General features: G+C 37.6%; 1 protein-coding gene across 1 annotated transcript; it reads right to left on the reverse strand.

The window, feature by feature from the left end:
* Nucleotides 1-8,522: 8,522 nt before the first annotated feature.
* LOC133805385 (protein NRT1/ PTR FAMILY 5.10-like) lies at nt 8,523-22,166 on the reverse strand. The gene is made up of 4 exons (XM_062243558.1): nt 21,896-22,166; nt 21,584-21,801; nt 10,021-10,556; nt 8,523-9,454 (listed from the first exon to the last, which is right to left on the reverse strand). The coding sequence occupies exons 1-4, from the start codon at nt 22,035-22,037 to the stop codon at nt 8,638-8,640; spliced, it is 1,713 nt and encodes a 570-aa protein (XP_062099542.1). The 5' UTR covers nt 22,038-22,166; the 3' UTR covers nt 8,523-8,637.
* Nucleotides 22,167-23,650: the final 1,484 nt, after the last annotated feature.

Genomic DNA, 23,650 nt, shown 5'->3' on the forward strand with positions numbered 1-23,650 from the left:
TTTCCATTAGATTAAATTCTTAATTTTCGTTTGATCTTTTGTCGTACATTTGACTCCGTGTCGTTGGCCAAATCGCGAGTCAACAACTTGATTAATTGATTTTGGAAAATTAACTAGTCAAGAAGGGAAATTTTTAACGGTTCTCCTAATTAAAACAAATTAGGCAATTTTCTTAAAACGGTTTTTAGAGATTAAAACCTTAAGAAAAATAAAAGGAAAATTAAGAGTTTATTTTCTTGAAAAATAATTAAGGAATTTAATTAGTATTTTCTGGATATAATACCGGCTAAAATCTTCTATATATTTTAACCGACTTGTTGAAAGTACGGATCAATAGCGATGCGTTTAAAGAACAAGATTTTTAGCGGATTGTGGGAAAATACTATTTTGATACTCGAGCCTAGGTATCAAGACCATAGGATAGGTCTCCCCGAGACTTAGGGTTTAGTCTCAAATATTTTTGTATGAATTTCCTTAATGGGTTTAAAAACCAAATAAGGATCATCAATCCTTACAAATGATTTTTATTCAAATGACCAAATTGCTCAAAATAATAATAATGAATAATGAGTGTCATAATTAATCCGAGTATACTGTATGGATAACTACAATATTGGCTAGCGTAACTGGATTGAACGTTGGAGGGTGAAAACCTGCTGAGTGCTAAGGACTCCAAGTAAGTCAACTTATATTGTGTGGCTGCAACATGAAAGGATTATTGTATTTTATGTTAGTATAGGGACACATGCACATATACACACTTTCGTAGAAAGTTGCTTAAAGATGTTAGTCTAGTGAGTGCTGATTTAGAAAAATATGAACTGTAGATATCCGTCATATCCTTGACAGCTGATCCCCGTCACACTGCTTGATTTTATTATGTCCGGCTCATTACCGCGACGAGTGGCCAATAGTTGAGGATTGCTGATTAAACCTAGGGGCGCCAAAATGAATGGGACCTAGGGGCCCTCATTCTTACTTAATCAGTGAACGGTTAGAACCCGAGCAAGTGCTCTGAGAAGTTATTCCCGGATAACAGCCGTGAATATTGGCCATTCAGTGAGAGTGCCTAGAAATACTAGGGGTTGCCAAGATTGAGTGAGGCTGAACATCCTAGGGGCAATTGCTCACTAGCACCACTGATTAACATAGAAGTCTCTGTAAAACAATGTAAATTTGATTTACTCTTGGATAAGTAGCGATGCCCTAGGTAACATGATAGTTACCCTTGATGGGGATATTTATTGGCTAGATCTTAGTGTTGAGACTCGGTTCTCTCCTACAGATTAGCATTTATGTTGGAGGGCGTGTTATGCCCGAATTGTTGGAAGTTGTCGAGCGTTGGTCTCGAATTATAGTTGTGAAATAATATATCTGCTTGCTCTGGGATTTTCTGAGTGCAGGGATATATTTGTTAATAAGAAATAGTTGCAATATAATATATCTGCTTGTTCTGGGATTTTCTGCGTCCAGGGTTTTATCTGTTTATAGGAAATAATTTATCATTGGTTATCATGCATGACCATAGGTTTGCCATGATGCTTTTGCGTTCTTAAAATTGATTGTGTAGGGTCTGGATGGATCCGAAACTCTAATTCTCTGCATGCTTTGTTTTAAGGTTGAACTTACTAAGCATTTTCGCTTGCCTAGTTGTTTCATGTTGTAGGTAAGAGCAAGGGCAAGGCAGAACAGTGAGCGCTGGAGTCTACCTTGCAAATGTACATGTGGACCGACCTTTTGGGAAGCCGTTTTATTTTTGGAAATGTTGTGTAATTTTCCTAAACTAGGCTCACTCTACTCGTTATAAGATATGTTTGTAAATAAATGTTAAGTACTGCCATACGACTTTTTAAAAAGTTTTTTTATATGGGTTTTTGAGACATTTTGTTAAATTAAGACATTTATATTTCCGCTTTATCAAGTCTTAAAAATCTGGGTCGTTACAGTTGGTATCAGAGCTCGAGTTGAGCCGATTCTGTAGACAACCCACATGTACATTTCACAAAGATAGACTGGCACTCGCTGTAAGTACTGTCTCTTCCTTTAGTGTGTTGTTTCCATTTTCTTACCTAAATTTTATAATTTGTAGGTTAGTAAGAAAATGGCTGGTGAACAAGAGGCAATGAATCCCATCATAATCGACCCCCCTATGGTGTATGACCAGTGGCAGAGAGTCCAAATCTACAGTGCCTTCACCAGCATAGTGTCTGCCGTGTTCAACGGAGAGGTCCATTCTAACGAAGTCTAGGCATGGACTTACTCGTTGGACACCATTTTTTAGAACATTGGTACCCCCCATAGGTTTAGGGTAAGATTGGCAAGTTTATACTTGAGAGGCTCAAATTTTCTGTGGTACCAAGAGAGGCACATGAGGCCAGCCACCCCATACTGGAATACCTTTAGGATATCCGTAGAGATGACCTTTGGACCTCGAGGTAGGATGTCAAGGTGGCATATAGACTTCCACGAGCTCTTTGCTGCACAGAACGCCCATGCATATGCGATTGAGGCAGCATAATGACAAGAAGCAGCACAACGACAAGTGGCAGCAAACCCAGTGGTAGTTGAGATGTAACAACCCAAAAATACTAATAAGGCTTAAGGGCCTTGATTTGTGTGCCGGGAGGGCATAATTGGAAATTATGTGAATTAATGGTATGATATGCATGATTATGTAAAATGCATGTTTATGAGTATTGGATAAGCATGCGGGCCCTGTTTGGTTATGGGGGCATAATTGTAATTTTGACCCGTTAGGGCATAAATGTGATTTTGTGATAAACTGTTAAGACCACATTATTATGTGGATATATATGTGTTGGCAGCTTTCGACACGAGGCAATCCCAGGGAGCAAGTCGCGGGAAAGTCACAACAGGACCCGGTACTTGACTTGGGGCAAGTCAAGGGGTAATTTGGGTATTAGATGATTATTTGGGTTATCGGGTTATGGAAATAAATAATTGGAGACATATTTGAGATTAGGAAGCTTAGGCGGGAACAATGGGGAATTTTACCATTTTGCCATCGGGGATGTTTCCAGTACCCCGAGCCTCGGGATTGACTTAATTAACTAAGGTTAGACTAAGTAAAATAGGAAACAGTAGAAACTCAAGGAACCGACCCTCTCCATTTCCTCTCCTCCTCTCTCTTCTTCTCTCCCAAGGAAACATTGAAAACTAAGGGGATTTGGCTGGGAATTCAGAGTTTGAGTTGAGGAATTGGAGGTTTAACTCAGTGGAAACTAGGGGAATCAAGCTAGAAACAAAGGTAAGAAGAACTGAATCATACTCTTGATCATTAGAATTTTGTGTCTTGGCTGGGTTTTGAGGTGTTTATGGATTTTGATATTGAAGTGTTGAATTGAAGCTGAAACTTGGAAGTTAGCTCAGGAATCCTTTAGAGAATTGGTTCAACAGAGAAGGTAAGCTCCAATTCTTGATTTAGTGTTTGAATTCTGGCATTTATGACTGGTTTTCTTGTGTTCTTGAGCTATTGAGTTTCATAAATTAAAATGGGATTTTAATGAGTTTCTAAGCTAGGTTTTTGCTGGATTATGTTACTAGAATCATGTTGGAAGTTTTGTGATCAAAGGATTTTGGAATTAGGATGGTTTGGGGTGGTTTTGAGCAAGGTTGGGATGCTAAAAATGGTGGATTTTCTGGGCACGAGGGGCTGGGCCGCGACTCTATTCTAGAGTGTTGCGGTTCTGTGAAGCAAAGAAGAGCCAAGGAGGCTCTGCCGAAGGGAAGCGCTGCGGTGCCACATGGCAGGGCCGTGGCGCGTGTCTGTGATCAGAGAGGCCTAGCCTCTATTTTTGGGGGCGGGCCGCGGCACAGGTTTTTAGGGCTGCAGCCCTAAAATGCATTTTTGTCTAAATTGAGGTTTTAAGCGCGGGAACCTAACCTAGAATGCTCGGGATCGATTCCACCACCGTGTTTGGTGGAATTCGATGACCCGGAAGCTAGAACTTTACCTAGAAACCTTTATTCGAATATTAATGGAATTACCTATCTTGGTTGTGACTAGGTAAAAGCTAGGGCTCGGGAAACGAATCGCGCTCAAGGGGCATTTCTTATAATCATAGTGTTTGGAAATTAAAGGTAAGAAAATTGCACCCGGTTATGGATTTGTATGGGGACTAAGGGTTCCCTATTTTGTATGCTCTTTAAGAGGATGGTATTATGCCATGTGAATTGTAAATGGATGGTATCACACCATATAAATAGTAAACGAGCGGCCTAAGAGCGTCGGGGTTTACACTTGCGCACAAGGCACGGCTCGGCCACTGGTATGACCTATAAACTAGCTCAAAACTACCTCAAATCTCAAAATTCATACTCAAGCTAACAACCCCAAAAACCTTACTTGATCATAGAATTTACAAAGAAATCAAGTTTGTAAAGTTCACCTTAGAGAGGATTTCGACCCCTGAGCTAACTCCAATCTTGCTCCTAGCTTGATTCCTCAGTTCTTAGCCCCAAACTTCAAAGAATTGGTGTCCTTCCCTTTCAATCTTCCAAAACTACCACCAAGAGAGGGAGGGAGAGAGAGAGAGAGCAAACGTGGGAGAGAGAGAGAGAGAGTGTGTGTGTGTGTGTGTGTGTGTGTGTGTCTTGATGTTTTCTGGTCACTTCCTGAAGTTTTTCCTAAGCATATCTCTTAACACAAAAGACCAAAATGCCCCTAAACTTATCCTTAGCCTCTTATTACCTTTAAGGGCAAACCCATCATTTACCACATTTCCCGCTAATCCTCAAGTGGTCCTATAAATTCTCAATTACTCCTGACATACCCAATTTATCACCAATTAACTATCCGTTAACCAATAAATCCCAAATACACACTATGTTCCCAAAATACCCCTAGGCTCACCCCGAGCCAAGTATTTGACCCCGTTATGACTATTCTGCTAATCCGCTCCCTAGGATTGCCTCGAGCTTAATACTGCAAATATATCCACATAATAATGTGGTCTCAATCATCACATAATCACATTTATACCCTCAACGAGTCAAAATTACAAATATGCCCTTATTAATAAGAACGGGCCTGCATGCATATTTAATTCATATAAACATACACCTATATTCATATTACCAGATAAATCATGTATGCCACATAGTCACACATTTCATCAATTAATTTCACACATATATATATATATATCCAATTATGCCCTCCTGGCACACTAATCAAGGCACTAAACCATATTAGCAATTTGAGACGTTACAACATTAGTTACCACTCCAGTGGGCTGAACGGGAGTACTACTAGTTCCTGCCATTGTTGACTTTACTTCTCAAGGTTAATCAATTCTTGATCTCGAGCCAAGAATTCATCAGTGTTCTTAACTCCTTTTCTTTGGAGTTATTTCTATAAATATCCTCATGCGGTGATCCCAGCTCGCATTGCCACGAGTTTGGCGTTGTCGTTAGCATTTCTTGCTCGAGCTGCGATGTTGGTGATCCAGTTTATGTAAGCCTTGAGAGACTCACCCAGTTGCTGTTTGATGTTGACCAAAGAGTTGGCCTCCACACATATATCCTTGACAATTTGGAACTGCTTCTTGAAATCTGTGAGAGAAATCTAATGGCTCAATACTATGACAAAATTAGACTCTGAGATATTTTAGGCTTCAAGATAAGGTTGCGTCTTTTTGGATGATTGGAATTATTGAGTGTGTGACCCTTTGGGTAGATGAGGTTTTACCTCTTAATTTATAAAATTCTTTTCTTTAAATAAATAAAATAAAATATTGAATAAAATTATTTTTTATCATTTAAATATTTTTTATTTGATAAAATTATAATTACATTAAGAAAATTATTTTATAGTCCAATATGAATAATCGAATCCCGTCATACGTGTCAAACGAGGATTTTATAACATTGACACTAAATTTTTTATAATTACGAGCTAGTCTTGGGTACAGTTGTAGAAAATTAGTGGCGTTTTCGTAGTATTGACCATATGCAGTAATTAATTTGGCACATGAAATCTGTTTTGGAAAGGTACTTAAAAGTGAGGCACGTGTAGTTGGATTTTAGGTGTAATAATATTGAAACCTCAATATTGGACCCACGTTTATTGATAAAAATAAATGGCAGACCCAGGCGGAGATCTGCGTTGAACTTGTGTCTTCTGGAACCTAAAAATCAAAGATACAACTCTCAAGATATCTTACCCTTAAAAAAATACTTCAGTAAAGATTCAACTCAAAGAAAATGATAACAGAAACCACATCTAATCTTGGATTCAAATATCAACACACAAGCTTCATCTTCACCATATTGTCGTCCTCCCAAAATTGTTCTTTCCCTAATCAGGCATCGATCGAAACTGAGTGAGAAAGGGAAAGGGAAAGGGCTCACTGGTCTAAGTTATCTTCTCTTTTTCTTTTTCTAAATTTTAATAAAAAGAAAATAAATTACAATTGTGTTCCATCCCACCAAACAAACTTTGGGCAAAAAAATGGTGAAAGAAAACAGCAAACACGAAAAATTTATTAACCATACCCACAGACCGCCACGTCAAACCATATAAAACATCTAACATAATGCCATGTGTAAAATAAAAACGACAGTATGGTGCTGGAGTTTTACTGTATCAACATAATTCTGGCAGCTTTTTATTTCTTAATTACTTCTCCCTTGGGCTTGGAGCCGTTAAGCGAAAGATGTCATATTTGCAAAATTTACCCTTATTTTGTTTTTCTTATTACTGTATTTACTTAAACTTTTAAAGAACTTATTGGTACTATAATATATAATCACCAAGGTAAGGTCATGATTTAGGGGCTTTTCTTCTTCTTCTTTTAGTAAGAAATGAGGTGTGATGATACTTTATAACATCTTGGTGACAGGTAAGGTCCAACTAACTAGCTTAATAATCATCACCCACTACGAAGGAATCATCAATCATTTATACAAAATCCAAGAGATATTTCGTATAAAATACTATAGTGAAAAGTATCCTTTGTCACAATATAACAAAACTCTATATTTTAAAATAATAAAAATTGGTTTATTTTTTGTTGTCTATATACCAAATCCAATTGTGATCTGCATTGTTTTAAATAAAGTATTAGTATCCAGCTGGAAAAAGAAAAAAAAGTATATAAACCATTATTATTTGTATTAACCACCTTATAGAATGTTTAGCCTCGTAGAAATAAACATACAAAATAAACGGTCAACGTACGTGTGAACTAAACGTTGCCAGGAGTTCAATTTGAATAAGCTAGCGTTTGCTTAGAGACAGAGCTAATGTAATTAAAAAAAAAAATTCAAACAATACTAATTATATTCTGTGCTGTTGGGGAAAGAAAGAAAATTCATCTTAATATATTTTCTGTTAAAAAAATAGTAATCATGATTAACTAAAGTACCAACATAAAAAGCCAAGTTGTATATTAACTTAAGAGGCTATGACAGAATTAACTTAGATATAGAAAGAAGAATTAAAAGCCATAAAATGATAAATTATGAGAAGAATCTTTCCAAACTAGTCATTATGTGGTGGATATTTTTATTTTCCAAGATTCTTAATTTAGAGATTATATGAGAAACTTATTGGTATGTTTATAGAGAAAGAAGTGAACACGATGAAATGAAACGTACACAAACGATGTGACAAAGTTGAATCTTTCCAAGCATATAAGCATTTAATAATTCATATGACAAAGCTAATTGGTTGGCAATGGCACGACTTGGCTGGCTAAAACATTTTTTTTGTCTCTCTGGTCTTGCCTTTTATGTTGTTAATATTAAGAAAGAAACTACGAATAGAGAATAGTATAGTTTGGAAAAGCTCTTAAAGATTCGAAACTGTAGAGTGCATTCTTCGCTTCGCTGTACAAAAGCCACCCACATCTAACAATACTAGAATCTAACAGCTTTGACAATCAACTAACACTACAAAGAATCTCTTGATAGACAGCCTTTGACTCTCTCTGCCTCTCTTGCGGTTTCTCTGTCATCAAATTTTCCAGTTCGTGAACCCCAAAACTTCAATTTGTATTTGTAGCATTTGTTCCTAATGCTAACGCTAATACCATTTCATTTGTTTTTCTCCATTTTTATTAGTTATTATGATTCTTTTTGGTCACTTTGAAAAACTGGATCGTTGAACAATCAAAATTTTGACATTACGATTTTCAATTAATTTTGAAGCTTGTTATCATTTGTACTGTTAACACAGGTTTTTTGTTAGCTGTTTAAGTAATGAATTTAACGTTGAGGCTTTGAACCTAAATCGAAGAGGACATTAAACCTTGTGACTTTACCATCCTTCTTATACATGTACATGTTAATTAAGGAAGGGGCTTTCTCCATGGACAACTCATGCTGCCCTTTGTTCATAAATTTTATTTTAATTAGAATTACTAATCAAAGCACACTGGTAACGTGAGTACATGTGACAACCTAACCTACTAGGCCGATTCATTTTGACACATCAAGCTTACTTGTGTTTTCCTCATCTAATCCAGTTCATTTATTAATTTTTAGGAGTAAAAATTAGATGGCATTATAATCTATTACATTATAACAAGAATTGCAGATTACATAGTACAGTAGTTTTAAATTCCACCTCAGTAGTGCTGCTTTTTTTAAAAAGACACTAAGGTGGCGTAGAGTTTACACAAAGCGAGCTCTATTATAAATGTAAAATCTTGCAAAATACAAGTAGAGAGCGAAAGCTACGGCACTTAGTCCCGCAAGTAGTCCATAGTAGAAATCAAGATGAGCGCGGTTAAGATTATTTGAAAACCAGCTATCTCGGCCATTCCCACCAGTTGTCTCCTCAATAATGGAGATAAGAAAGCTGCTGAGAAAACTACCCACACCAAAGATACTGAGGTAAAGGGCAAGTCCTACACTCCTTAAATCTGTTGGCACCTGATCATAGAAGAACTCTTGAAGACCAACCATGGTGAAAACATCAGAGACTCCTTGTAAGAGGTACTGAGGTACCAACCACCACACGCTCATTGGAATTGTTACACCAGGAGAATCAACTAGATCGTAGTCTTTAGCAGTTTTGAGCCTTTTAATCTCAACGAGAGCTGCAATGACCACGGAGAGAGCAGATAAAAACATACCAGTACCTATTCTCTGTAGCATTGTTATACCAGATGGTCTGCCGGTGAAAGCTCTGGCAACTGGAACAATGCCACGGTCATAAATGGGGATGACGAAAAAAATGGCAAGAGAAACGACGGATTGAAGTGAAGCAGGTGGTATGTCAAAGCCTGGCCATATGGTTCTCTGCATTGTTGCTCCTTGCTTGGTGAAGAAGGTAGGCACCTGTGCAAACACGATGCCATACACCAAGCACGTTCCCCAAATTGGAACAAGTCGAAGCACAGCCTTTGCTTCTTCAACATCAACAACACCGAATACTCTCCCATCTTGGTTTAAGCCATCTGGTGACAGCAAGGCTTTGTTAAGAAACCTAAAAAAAAAATTAAACCCAAAATCCATGAGACAATGGTTGATCACATAGAAAAGTAATTTAAGATAAAGGTAAATTTCCTTGTTCCAGCTATTTTAAGATAAAATTCTGTAACAAAAAAAAAACTAGGTAAAGTTGAGCAGATACTTTGGCAGGTAAATAATGGAATGGAGTTCATTCAGCTAGATATCAGGTAAAAAGAGCGGAAAGCTACTATTATATTTATTTCATTCTCAACAAGGTTCAAACATTAAGGAGTAAGGTGACAGCATGTTACATAGGTAACCCATGCATCTACAACAGTAAAATGATTTAGGAACCTAAAGAAATGATATGTATTATTGGAATATTCACCAATAACAAGATCTATAATATAAACAGCAATGTAGATAATCTTCAGAAATTTGATTATTGGATATTTTTTTCTATAATATAATATTTAAGAATATCATTTAACAAAGAAAATTCAAAAGGCCTGGGTTGAACTTTCATATTAATTAATGATGCTTTACTATCACCTCTTTCTTTTCACTTCTGAAGATAAATCAGAAAACAAATTCTCTTACTTGAATTGTTCATGGCTTTGGTGAGGCAAGTTTCCCTCTTTAGTGGCTTCTAGTGATGGGGATGTTCCCCGGTTTGAGAATGCTGCTATTAACACCCTACCAATACGCAAAAACGGGTTTTTCTCATCCCTCATAACAGTATACCTATATGTTTTAGTTCCAAGCAAAAATACAAACAGCCCGAGAACCATTGCAATACAGGGGATTCCAAACCCCAAAGCCCAACTGATGTTTTCTTGTACATAGCTTACAATCAATACTGTGCCTAATGAACCCCCACATATACCAAAATACCACCAATTAAAGAATGAACTTCTGGCTTTGCACTCCTGTGGATCTTGTCCATCAAACTGATCAGCTCCAAAAGCCTGAACACAGGGCTTGTGTCCACTCTGTGCAATTGCAACTAGATACAGTGAGAAAAAGAATACGATTAATTGGATTTGAGAAGGCAAACATGGCAACGTTCTGTTGGTTTGGCAGCCAGAAGCACCAGCAGTAGGCAGTATGGCAGAGAGAGACAGCAAACCCAGTCCCTGAGATTCACTTTTTAATAAATAACCAAAGCATAAATAGTATTTGGCACCTAATTTGTATATGTAATGCTAAAACTAAATTCATAATTAGTTTTGAAAATGCAAGAGAAGATAGACTGATGCAGAAAAGAAGAGAGGAAAGGTCTGAACAAGGTGTATTGCAAGATTTCAAATGTCTTATCCTGAAAGTCAAAGTCTATAAAGAAAAAAAAATTAAAATCAGAACAAATAATCAGTCCAATTGAGACCAAACAATGAAATCCTAGCATTAACAAATAGGAAAACTCCAATACAGAGATAAGATATCAAACAAACGCTTAAACCAATTATAATTTACTAGAAAAAGTGCAGTTTAATGAATATTGTCCTTGATATGGACACCCAATCAGCACATGTAATTTGAATGATAAATATTTTTGGATCCCACAGAGCTTCTTTTGGATACTAGTACAATTTTTTAGAAGTACCCATTAATTTACTTAAACTACATTATTGAGAGCGACTCAAATTTAATTGTTTCTTACTTGAATAATCGGAATTGCACGGCTTGGTACTTATGGGATTATTGGGATGATCTTTATTAGGATTACTCGGTTAACTCTGTTAACCTTCTTTTGTACATGTAAATTATCTCTTTACTTTGTTTAGATAGTTAGTTAGCTTTATTTTTGTTATTTAGTTGTAACAGATTATGTTAAAACTCTTTAGCTTTAGGTTGTTTTTCTCTTCTTGTTTTCAAGATAGTTTATAACCTATATATATCATAGGTCCTCTTTTCTGTATTCATTCATTTTTCAATAATACTTATGGTATCTGTAAACAATGGTGAAGAGAATAATTATCTTGTATCTTTCATTGAGAAAATAGCATATATTTATACACAACTTAGGGAAGCTATTTTAGGAAACTAATTAGCCTAATTTCTAGCTAATTTTACAGCTAATATACATATTTAACACTTCCCCTTAAGCTAGAGCATATATGTTAATCATGCCTAGCTTGTTACAAAAATAATCAACCCGCACCCCACCCCATTAAGAGGTTTTGTGAAAATGTCCCCTAGTTGCTCTCTAGTCTTCACATATCCTGTAGAAATTAAACCTTGCTGAATCTTCTCACGAACAAAATGACAATCAATTTCGATGTGCTTAGTCAGCTCATGAAACACAGGATTAAATGCAATATGAAGGGCAGCCTGGTTATCACACCACAACTTTGCTGGTACTGAAGTTTTGAGTCCTACTTCAATCAATAGCTGATATGTCCATATTACCTCACACACAGATTGTGTCATAGCTCTATATTCGGACTCTGCACTGGATCATGGCACAACATTCTGCTTCTTACTCTTCCAAGAGACCAAATTTCCTCCAACTAAAATACGATTACCTGACATGGATCTTCTATCTACCGTGGAACCTGCCCAATCTGCATCTGAGAAATATGAGTGTGTCGATGATCCGTGTACACGATGCCTCGTCCTGGTGCTCCTTTCAAGTAGCACAAAATTTGCTCTAATACTGCCCCATGATGAATTGTTGGAGATGACATAAACTGACTGACCACACTAACAGAATATACATTATCTGGATGAGTCACAGTAAGATAATTCAACTTTCCAACCAACCTGCGATATTTTTTAGGGTCTTCAAATGGTTCCCCATCTCTTGTAAGGTGCACAGTAGGATTCATTGGAGTACTACAAGGCTTTGCTCCCAACTTTCCTGTCTCTGTCAGCAAATCAAGTACATACTTTCTTTGGGATAGAAAAATACCTTGTTTACTACGAGTGACTTCAACTCCCAAGAAATACTTGAGCACCTCCAAATCTTTCGTGTGAAACTGAGTATGAATGAAAGATTTTAAGAGATGAGATTCATCTAGTATCATTTCCAATAATAACAATGTCATCCACATATACAACTAACATAATGATACCAGCAGTTGATCGCTTATAGAACACAGAATAGTCCGACTTACTCTTCAACATTCCAAATTTCTCAACAGCATGACTAAATTTACCAAACCAAGCACGAGGACTTTGTTTCAAACCATATAAAGATTTTTGAAGACGACAGACTCGCTCTGAGCAACAAAACCAGGAGGTTGCTCTATATACACCTCCTCCAGAAGATCTCCATGAAGAAAAATATTTTTGATATCTAACTGATGTAAAGGCCAATGGTGAGTAGCGATCATAGAAATAAACAACCGAACAAATGGCAACTTAGCAACAGGAGAAAAAGTATCACAATAGTCTACTCCATAGGTTTGAGCATAACCCTTAGCAACAAGACGGGCCTTTAAGCGAGCAATTGAGTCATCTGGATTGACCTTAACAGTGAATACCCATTTGCACCCTATGACCCGTTTTTCGGAAGGTAAATCAACCAAGTCCCAAGTACCATTATCATCTAAAGCATTCATCTCTTCTACCATTGCATTATGCCAACCAGGAAGAGATATGACTTCACAAACAATTTTAGGAATCAAGATAGAATCAAGGGAAGCAATAAAAGAACAAGAAGAAGATGACAAGTGATTATAAGAAACAAAAGAAGAAATTGAATAAGTGCACTGACGTTTACCTTTTCGTAGTGCAATGGGAAGATCATCGCTCGAGTCCGGATCTGATGACGAAGAAGTAGGTGCAGGACATGAAACAGGAGGTGGACGCCTGAGTACACTTTAATAGAAGGCGGAGGCATGTCAGGAGCTGTAGCTGAGGCAGGTTGAGGATCAGGAGAGTTGTTGTGTGTTGTTTCTGAGATAGGTGGAGAAATAGGAGACTCATTAGAACATGGGTCAGGGTCAGAAGATGTGGTAGAATACACCAGCAAATCATCATTCTCTCCCTGACGAGGAGTAGATGAAGACGAAAAATAGGGTGTATTTTCCATGAAGGATACAATATATTTGTTAAGATCGGGACAATAACACCGATATCCTTTTTGAAGACAAGAATAACCAAGAAAGACACTTTTATGATTTAGGATCTAATTTCGTGTTATGTGGACGAACATCTCGAACAAAACAAACACTACCAAATATCCTAGGGTCAACAGGAAACATCAACTTACCAGGAAAAAGAACTTTAGATGGGATCTCACTATTAAGAACAGAAGATGGCATGCGATTAATAAGAAAATATGCGGTGGATACGACATCAACCCAAAAAGGTTTAGGAACATGCATTTGAAACAAGAGGGCTCATGCAGTTTCAAGTAGATGTCTGTGTTTACGTTCTGCTACACCATTTTGAGATACAGTATCAACGCAAGAAGTTTCACGAAGCATGCCATTAGAGACCATATAAGACTGAAAAAGAGCAGATGCATATTCCTTGGCATTATCACTTCGCAAATTACGAACAGAAACATTAAATTGATTTTTGATCTCAACACAAAATGCACAAAATATAGAAAACAACTCAGAACGATTTTTCATTAAATATAACCAAGTTACACGAGAATAATCATCCATAAAAGTAACAAAATACCTGAATCCAGGTTCAGACAAAATAGGAGGAGGACCCCAAACATCAGAATGAACTAATTCAAAAGGAACACTAGCACATTTATTGACTTGAGGACTCGAACTAAGACGATGATGTTTAACAAACTGACACGACTCACAATTTAATGAAGACATCTTACTAAATTGGGGACAAAGTTTCTTGAACAAAAGAAGGGGTGGACGACCCAATCGACAATGAGCCTCAAAAGCGGAAGTGACACTCAAACAAGCAATAGAAGTTGGTGGCATTGGATCAAGAGCATACAGGCCGCCGGATTCATGTCCTTTACCAAAAATCTTATTCGTCATAAGATCCTGAAATAAACAATGATTGAAAAAGAATGAGATGCAACAATTTAGATTACGAGTGAGTTGGCTAATAGAAAGCAAATTAAAGAATAAATTAGGTAAGTGTAAGATTGATGACAAAGTAAGCAGAGGTGTAGGAGTAATGGTGCCAAATCCAAGAAGAGAAGATGATGATCCATCAGCTAAGGTAACAATAGAAGTGGAACTACGAGATTGAAAAGTAGAAAAGAGACTGGAATTACCTGTCATGTGATCTGTGGCACCAGAATCAATGACCCATTTTGAGGATGTGGAAAGAAGGCATGCATTCGAGTTATTTGAATCAACAATAGCAATGACAGAAGGAGATGAAGACTTACGTGATTCCTGGTACCGTGAGTACTAGGCAAATTCATCAGCAGAAATAACGATCGATTTGTCAGATGCAACACTGGTGCTTGCAACATTAGCGAACTGTCTTTGCTGATTTTTAAATTGCAACTTTCTACAGTCAAATTTGGTGTGGCCAGGCTTTTTACAATAGTTGCAAAAAATGCCTCCAGAATCCGATGTTCGATTGTCAAGCCCTTGTGGATATCCCCTTTCTGTCCACTTGAGGTAGAAGATCTCCCAGGCGCATTACTATTACTGTGACTTACCAAAGCACTAGTAAGCGGAGTAGATGGAGTAGTTTCAGTGCGGAGAACACGACCAAAGACATCTTGCAAAGATGAGATGTCAGACCCAGAAAGAACTTGTGTTTTCGCAGAATCAAATTCAGGGAAGAGCCCCGCTAGAAAGCTCATGATAGCCATCTGCTCCCGCTGACTTTGTTGAACCTTCACATCAGGATTAAAGGGCAACAACGTATTAAGTTTCTCATATGTCTTCTTGAATGCCATAAAATAGTTTATGATGGATTGATCTTGTTTTTCCGCACGATAAAATCTTTTGCACACGTCATACATATGGGAGAGATTTCCTTTTCCAGAATACAAAAATTCCAAATAATCTACTAGTTCTCTAACAAATTCACAATGATTGATCATACCAATGACCTCATTATCAATAGAATTTCGAATCTGAAGGAATAAGCGAGCATCATCCCCAAGCCATGTCAAGTCAGCTTTCTCCTTCGAATCTGATTTTGGAGGATCACTAGTCAAGTGATCATCTTTGTCAATACTCCATAGATAGAGGCGAATAGCCTTGCTCCAATCCAAATAGTTTGAACCATTGAGTTTATGGTCGGTAATTTTAGACATTATCGGCACCATATCCATCACAATAGCTGACTTATTTTCTGCCATAATCCTAAAACAGCGAAGCAAGAACAAAGAGACAAAGAACGAAAAATCACACCAAAGGATGACAAACAAACCTCAATGATCACAAAAGAAGAAAGCGATGGTAGAAATGGTTGCACCACAAGGTCAGAAACACTGAAAAAGTCAACCGGTAGAGAAACGGCCGGAAAAAGGGAGCTCATGCGCGCTCACGCGTCGTCGCGTGGGTGTCGTTGTAGAAACTTCAGGCAGCGCGTGTGGCTCACGCGCTACGATTCTAGCCACCAAACTCCGAGGTTTTGCAGATCGGCGGCTGGGCAGTCCGTTGGTGCTGGCGGTGAGAGTTCACGAGCTCTCTAAGTGAGTTTTCCGAAAAATGAACCCTAAGGAAGATGAAGAACAAACCCTAATTGCAAATCCCAATTTTGTGATAAACCCTAATTTTGAATTTCGAATTTTAGCTCTAATACCATGTAAACAATGGTGAAGAGAATAATTGTCTTGTATCTTTCATTGAGAAAATAACATATATTTATACACAACTTAGGGAAACTATTTTAGGGAACTAAGAGAATAAAGGAAACTAATTAGCCTAATTTCTAGCTAATTCTACAGTTAATATACATATCTAATAGTATCAGACCTGGAAATTTGATTTCCTTGTGATCCTGTCTTGTTCATCCTGCTCACCATGTTCTTCCATCTCCGGCGAGCAGTGTTTCCCTTCCAACTCCGACGACTCTCTTCTTCGCACTTCTTCTCACTCTCGACTGAATCATGAGCACCTCACCATCTATCGGCGATGTCGACTCTTCAGCTGCTCCTCTGATTCACAGGATACCAACAACGGTAACCAGCGCACTCAATCAAATCCACCATCGATTCCTCCATCTATTTCGGCAAGAACAACAATCGACGATCCCTCGAACCCCTATTACTTGCACCATGCTGACAATCCTGGTAATGTGCTTGTTTCTCAACTTCTCACTGGCCAAGACAATTATACATCTTGGAGTAGAGCTATGAAGCTCTCAATCTCAGTGAAGAACAAATTGGGGTTTCTTGATGGTTCTATCCCTAAACCCTCTATCTCTGATTCATTTTTGTATAATGCCTGGATTCGTAACAACAACATTGTGATTTCTTGGATCTTAAACTCTGTCTCTAAAGATATCTCTCATAGTATTATCTATGATGAATCTGTAGCAGAGATTTGGAAGGATCTGAAAACAAGATTCCAGCAAAGCAGTGGACCTCATCTTCAAACTTAGGCGTGAACTGATGAATCTCAAGCAAGAACTCCTATCTGTAAGCATCTATTATACCAAACTCAGAACCCTTTGGGAAGAGTTGTCTCACTACAGGCCTGCTTGTACGTGTAATGCTTGCACATGTGGAGGGGTAAAGGCATTACAAGATTATCAAATGGAGTGTACTATGTCCTTTCTGATGGGACTTCAAGATTCATATTCTCAAGTTAGAGGCAATATCTTGCTCATGGATCCCCTACTTCCCTTAAGCAATGTGTTCAATCTCATAACTCAGGATGAAAATCAAAGGAGCACCGTGACTTCGTCTACTTCAAGTGATCCTGTTAACAATCTCACCATGGCTTTTGCAATTACTGGAGGACAATCAACTCAAACTTCATCTGGTTCTACATCAAACCAACCCTAACCACAAAAATAGACCATTTTGTACACATTGCAATGTTCATGGTCACACCATAGAGAAGTGCTACAAGATCCATGGCTATCCCCTGGTTATAACAAGCCCAAACCTCCTCCAACAGCTGCTGCAAATCAACTGCAAACCAGTCACAACTCGACCTCACACAGTGGTGAACAAACCAGCTTTCTACCTCAACTCAATGCCACTCGGTACCAGCAACTTTTAAATCTTCTTGCTGCCCAACAAAATGGTATACCTCCTACTCACCCTCCTTCCACAATGGAAACAACAGGTACCATTTTATCAACTCCTCAAACTAATGAATCTTGGATTATAGATTTGGGTGCCACAAGACACATATGTTCCAATATAAATCTTTTTCTATCTTTAGGTTCAATAAGTCCTACTCAACTCTTATTACCAAATAACTCAACTCTTTATGTTTATCACAGTGGTACAGTGATTTTACAAGACAATTTCGTTCTAACAGATGTTCTTTATGTACCAACTTTCAAATTTAATATCATCTCTGTTAGTGCTTTAACCTTTTCAAACTTTATCTCTGTTATCTTTAGTCACACCTCTTTTTGCATACAGGAACTCTCAACAAGAAGATGATTGACAAGGGTAGCTCAAACAATGGCTTATGCACCCTGGACACATCTTTTTCTATTTTACATATCAACATTGTTAGTGCTAAAATTTGGCACTCTAGGCTAGGTTATTTGTCTTCTAAATGTATTGATACTCTTAGTACTACTTTGAAATGTAATACTACACATTTACATAAAGATTTACCTTGTTTCATTTGTCCTTTGGCAATTTTTTTGCTAATCCTAACAACTTTGTTGATAATATTTTTGATTTAGTGTATTGTGATATTTGGGGACCACATCACACACTATCACACTCTAATCATCGAATTTTTCTCACTCTAGTTGATGATAAATCATATTTCACTTGGCTTTATTTACTCAAGCACAAGTCTGATGTGCTTACTATTATTCATAATTTTTTGGCCATGATTGGGGCACAATTTAACAAGACTTTAAAATGCTTTTCTAACAATGCCCTTGAGCTTGCATTCACTTCTTTATTTGCTTCCAAAGGCATTTTACACCAATTCACTTGTGTTGAAACTCCTCAGCAAAACACTGTTGTTGAGAGGAAACATCAACATCTCCTTAATGTTGCTCGTGCATTGCATTTTCAAGCACATACTCTTAATTTTTGGTCTGAATGTGCTCTTACTGCCACTTAAACTACATATACTCTCCTAACACTGATGATGTTTCTAATACACCTACTGCTGATGTTTTTGACTCAAGTACTTCGTTACAGCAAGATAATGAAGATATTGTACCAAAAACTTTACCGGCAGAGAATACTCCTATTGAGATTTCTGATATTCCTATTGATACATCTGACTCCTTGCCCCTTCGCAAGTCACATAGGCCCACACGCCCACCTGCTTACCTTAAGGATTTTGAGTGTCATCTTACTACTTCTTTACCTCATTCCACTCCTTATCCTATTTCTCAATTTATCTCATATTCAAAATTGTCAAATGCTCATAAAGAATTTGTCTATACAGTTTCAACTCATACATAACCTTTTTCTTACAAAGAAGCTGCCAAAGACACCAATTGGGTTAAAGCTATGTAGCAAGAGCTTCTAGCCTTGCAACAAAATAAGACATGGACTATTACTACTTTACCTCCTCACAAATGAGCTATAGGTTGTCGTTGGATATATAAAATTAAATACGATAACAATGGGACTATAGAGCGTTATAAAGCTCGTCTAGTTGCCAAAGGTTATGTCCAACAAGAAGGGCTTGAATTTTTTGACAATTTTTCCCCGGTTGCAAAAATGGTTACTTTAAAACTTTTATTAGCCATTTTAGTTATTAAGCAGTGGCATACCATTCAACTAGACATTAATAATGCATTTTTGAATGGTGACCTTCATGAAGAGGTCTACATGTCTATTCCACCCGGTTTACTAACTTTTGGTTCTTCTTCTACAGGTCCTCCGCTTGTTTGTAAACTACACAAATCGCTCTATGGTCTTCGCCAAGCTTCTTGACAATGGTATGCAAAGTTGACTGAAGCTCTCATCTCTGAAGGTTTTCAACAATCTCAGGTCGATTATACCCTCTTTACAAAAGGACGTGAGGACACTTTCATTGCTTTATTAGTTTACGTAGACGATATCACCATCACGGGGCCCAACCTCTCCATTTTACACCAGCTGCAACATTCTCTCAACAGCAAGTTTCAACTCAAAGCCTTGGGGACACTCAAGTATTTTCTTGGTTTTGAAATCGCTCGTTCCTCTGCTGGCCTCTTTCTCACTCAACGACAGTACACTCTCCAGCTCCTCCATGATAATGGTTATTTAGGGAGCAAACCAGACGCCACTCCCATGGATCCACGACTAAAATTAAACAATACTGATGGTATTCCTCTACCTAACCCTTCACAGTACAGGAGACTTATTGGCAGGTTGCTCTACCTCACTTTGTCTCGCCCAAACATAACTTACTCGGTTCACTGTCTTAGTCAGTTCATGGGTTCACCTCAGACGTCCCACCTACAAGCAGTACATCACCTTCTTCGCTATCTTAAAGCTAAACCTGGACTGCTCTATCCTTCTACTTCTTCTCTATAGCTGCGAGCATTTTCTGATTTGGACTGGGCTTCATGTCCATTGACTAGGCGATCCACTACCGATTTCTATGTATTTTTGGGTGATTGTCTCATCTCTTGGCGCTCCACGAAGCAACCTACCCTCTCCAAAAGCTCCGCTGAAGCTGAGTATCGTGCTTTGGCAACAACTGCAAGTGAGCTTACTTGGCTCCGATAACTTGGCTCCGATATCTGCTCAAAGCTCTCCACATTCCCCAATCTTCTCCAGCGTTCATCTACTGTGATAACAATTATGTCGTGCACATAGCTAATAATCCAACCTTTCACGAACGCACTAAGCATGTAGAGTTGGACTGTCATTTCATACAAGACAAGATTAAAGCTTCATCGATCCGACTTATCTCAGTGTGCAGCCAGCATCAACTAGCTGATGCTTTCACTAAAGCTTTACCATCCGCTACTCTTCATTCTCATATTTCTAAGATGATTGTGCATGATATCAACAATCCATCTTAAGGGGGATATTAGGATTACTCGGTTAACTCTGTTAACCTCCTTTTGTACATCATCTCTTTACTTTGTTTAGATAGTTAGTTAGCTTTATTTTTGTTATTTAGTTGTAACAGATTCTGTTAAAACTCTTTAGCTTTAGGTTGTTTTCATCTTCTTGTTTTCACGATAGTTTAGAACCTATATATATCATAGGTTCTCTTGTCTGTATTCATTCATTTTTCAATAATACGATCAGATTTTTCATTCTCTAAATTCTTCCGCATTAATCATCTTATGCTTTTAAGGGACGTGCAATTCTCTATTAATCATCAGTTGCGAGAATGAAATTTTGCAGCAGATTACCTCGCCAGGAGGTGTGAGGTAGGTTATAATGACACCTTTTATGTTTTTATGCTTAGGTTGGATAAGGTGGGTTTGCCTCATCAGTTTTTCTCTTAGTTTTTGTTTTTGTTTTTGTTTTTGTTTTTTTTATTTTTGGGTTTTGGTGTGGTTTCTTTGTTATTGTTGTGTGGGTTTGTTTTACTGGCTTGTTACGACCACGGTATTCTTCAGCTACAAGTGATGTTTTTCAATAAATTTGGGAGAAGGTCGCTCATGGAGGTGATATTCGTCTCTTCTTTAAACAAATGGTTAATTTAGTTTTCATAAAAAAAATTTAGAAGCAATAAATTTTTAGAACTGACTGAGATGGTCATTGATGATGCAACTACCAGAACAATCAAGACTCTAACCTTAGACTCTGTTTTGGACTGTTTGTACAGGATTCTTATTTCCTCCAACTATTCATGAAATTTTCATTTCAAACTTTTGATTTTCTCAATCTCGTGAATTCTATGTTCCAAACGTAAGGTTAAGCTGTAACTATTAAAAGAAAATAATTAAACAGATTGGAAAACTTTATGAACTGGAGAATAGAAATATATATATTTATATTGTGCGTCGTCTACACTAAAAAATTGCCTAATTTCTCTTCTACCGAATGACATTTTCAGCTTCCAACTAAGCAGAAGTTTATTTTTAATTTTGTTAATTCATAATAAAATGCAATGCAATAAAATAATGAGAATAATAATAATAATAAAAGGTGAAAAATTAAACAAACCATAATATAGAGCAAGTTGGCAACAATAATGGTGCGGTAGCGGCCAAGAAAAGAATCGGCCACAAAAGCTCCAAACAAGGGAAGCAACGACGACACTCCGGCCCATGCATTGACATTGGCGGCTGCCGAGGCCGTTGACTGTCCCAGTGGTCCGGTCAAATAGCTTATGAGGTTGGATTCTATCCCATAGTAAGCGAATCTCTCAGCTACCTCCACACCTGAACAAGCAAAATTTTCAAAGTCAGAAAAACTCTCAGCTTCCATTGACGGTTGTCGAATTTGATTCGGTAGAGATCGAATCTCAGTTCTTACCTATGATAAAACCCGCCGACCTCCAACCGCCTGAAGTAAATCTCAGAACAGGATGGCCTTTGTGGTCAACGACGCCGTCGACAGTGTCGTTTAGTAGAAGGGTTTCTTCGTCGGCTGTGCGGGAGCTGGTTGAGAGATCCATAGTCTTTTGAGAGTTGGTTGTTACACCTTAACTGAGACTTGAAGAGCTGGTCTCTGTCCAGGAAAATGAAAAGACAGGTAGAGTCAACCCAACCTCCAACCCATTGATGTTTCCTTTATAATAATTATTGATAAATGTTGTGTGGTATCCTCTTTTTGTTTGAGAATTGCTTAATGTATCCTATTTTTATTGGTAAAATTTAATATCTTTCCCCTATAATTCAATATCCTATTTTTAGAAATCTTAAGGTGTAACAATTCTTTTTTGTTTGATACGAAAATAATTTTATTTATCTATTTATTTATTTATTAAAAAAATGCAAAGAAAATATGCAACAAACTATTATGTGGAATTTATACCACGTAAATTTTTTTGTTTGTCATTTAACTATTTATATAAGAATATCCAATTGTTTTTATTTTTTTTGTTTTCAAATATATAATTTTTATGTTCCGATGTAAATGTATAAGTTAATATATAAGTCATAGTTTTCCTACAGAAAATTAATCAGTTTAGAAAAACTACATTAATTGTGAATTTTTAAAGTTAACTTTTTAAAATTTAGACATGTGTAGTCATATATATATATATTCTTAAAATTTGATATTTTTTTAAAAAATTCCAAATATTATTATTGTTGTCTGTGTTTTCGTCATCTGACACGTGTCAATTGGGAGTACTTAGCGACAGGCCAGGGAGCCCTCGGGAGGCGAGGACCCCGATGTAGTCCAGTTCGGCCGAGTCGAGAAGGCCTCCAGGCGAGGTCATGTCCCGAGGTCTTTTGTCAGACGGGGATGTCTTCCATTGAGACCACATTTCAAGTCGGTCTCCGAAGCATGAATAGCTACGAAAGCTCATGACACGAGGTCTTCTCTCAGGGAGAGGATGTCACCAAGTGATGTCACACCCCAAGGGGCCCTTCTAACTTGGCCATTCTCCAAGTCCAGGATTACGGTCCTCGTGCCTTGGAGTAATGTCAGGTGTTAATCACTACATGTGTGGGTCTCGAAAGGATCATCTGACAACTTTTGGTGATCCTCGATTAGTGGTGTCGAGTTTGTACACTCGATAATCGACATTTCCCACAACGCTGCCTGACTTGGGCAAACGTGCGTCGCACCCTGACAGTCACACATATGTTCCCCAAAAAGTTGGTGTGTGACTTTCTGCAATGGGCCCCGTAGATTATGTGTGAGTCATAGTCTTTATTGTAACACAACCCTTTGTGTATTAATTTAACATTAATACCTTGATATTAATGAGAGATGATTAACATTAATGATCCCAACCTTTATAAATAGGACTGGGGTATCTCTTTGTAAATGGTTAAATTTTTTAGAGAGAAAAACTTTGTACTCAGTGCAATATATACGCTGCCTGAGAATCACCATTGAAGCTCGCTACCACAAGCTTCAAGCTCACTAAATAATAGAGACTCGTGGAATAGGGTTCTATTATAACCTGAACCACGTAAAACCTTGTGTCTTTCCTTGTTTATCCTTTAATCTCTCGAATTAAGTTGCCAGCGAAAAAAGCAATCAACATTTTGGTGCTTTCGTTGAGAGCTTGAAGGAAGCTTGGAAAATTCGTGGTGATCACTCGAAGGAATGCAC

This window comes from Humulus lupulus, chromosome X, assembly GCF_963169125.1.
Source record: "Humulus lupulus chromosome X, drHumLupu1.1, whole genome shotgun sequence".
NCBI lineage: Eukaryota > Viridiplantae > Streptophyta > Magnoliopsida > Rosales > Cannabaceae > Humulus > Humulus lupulus.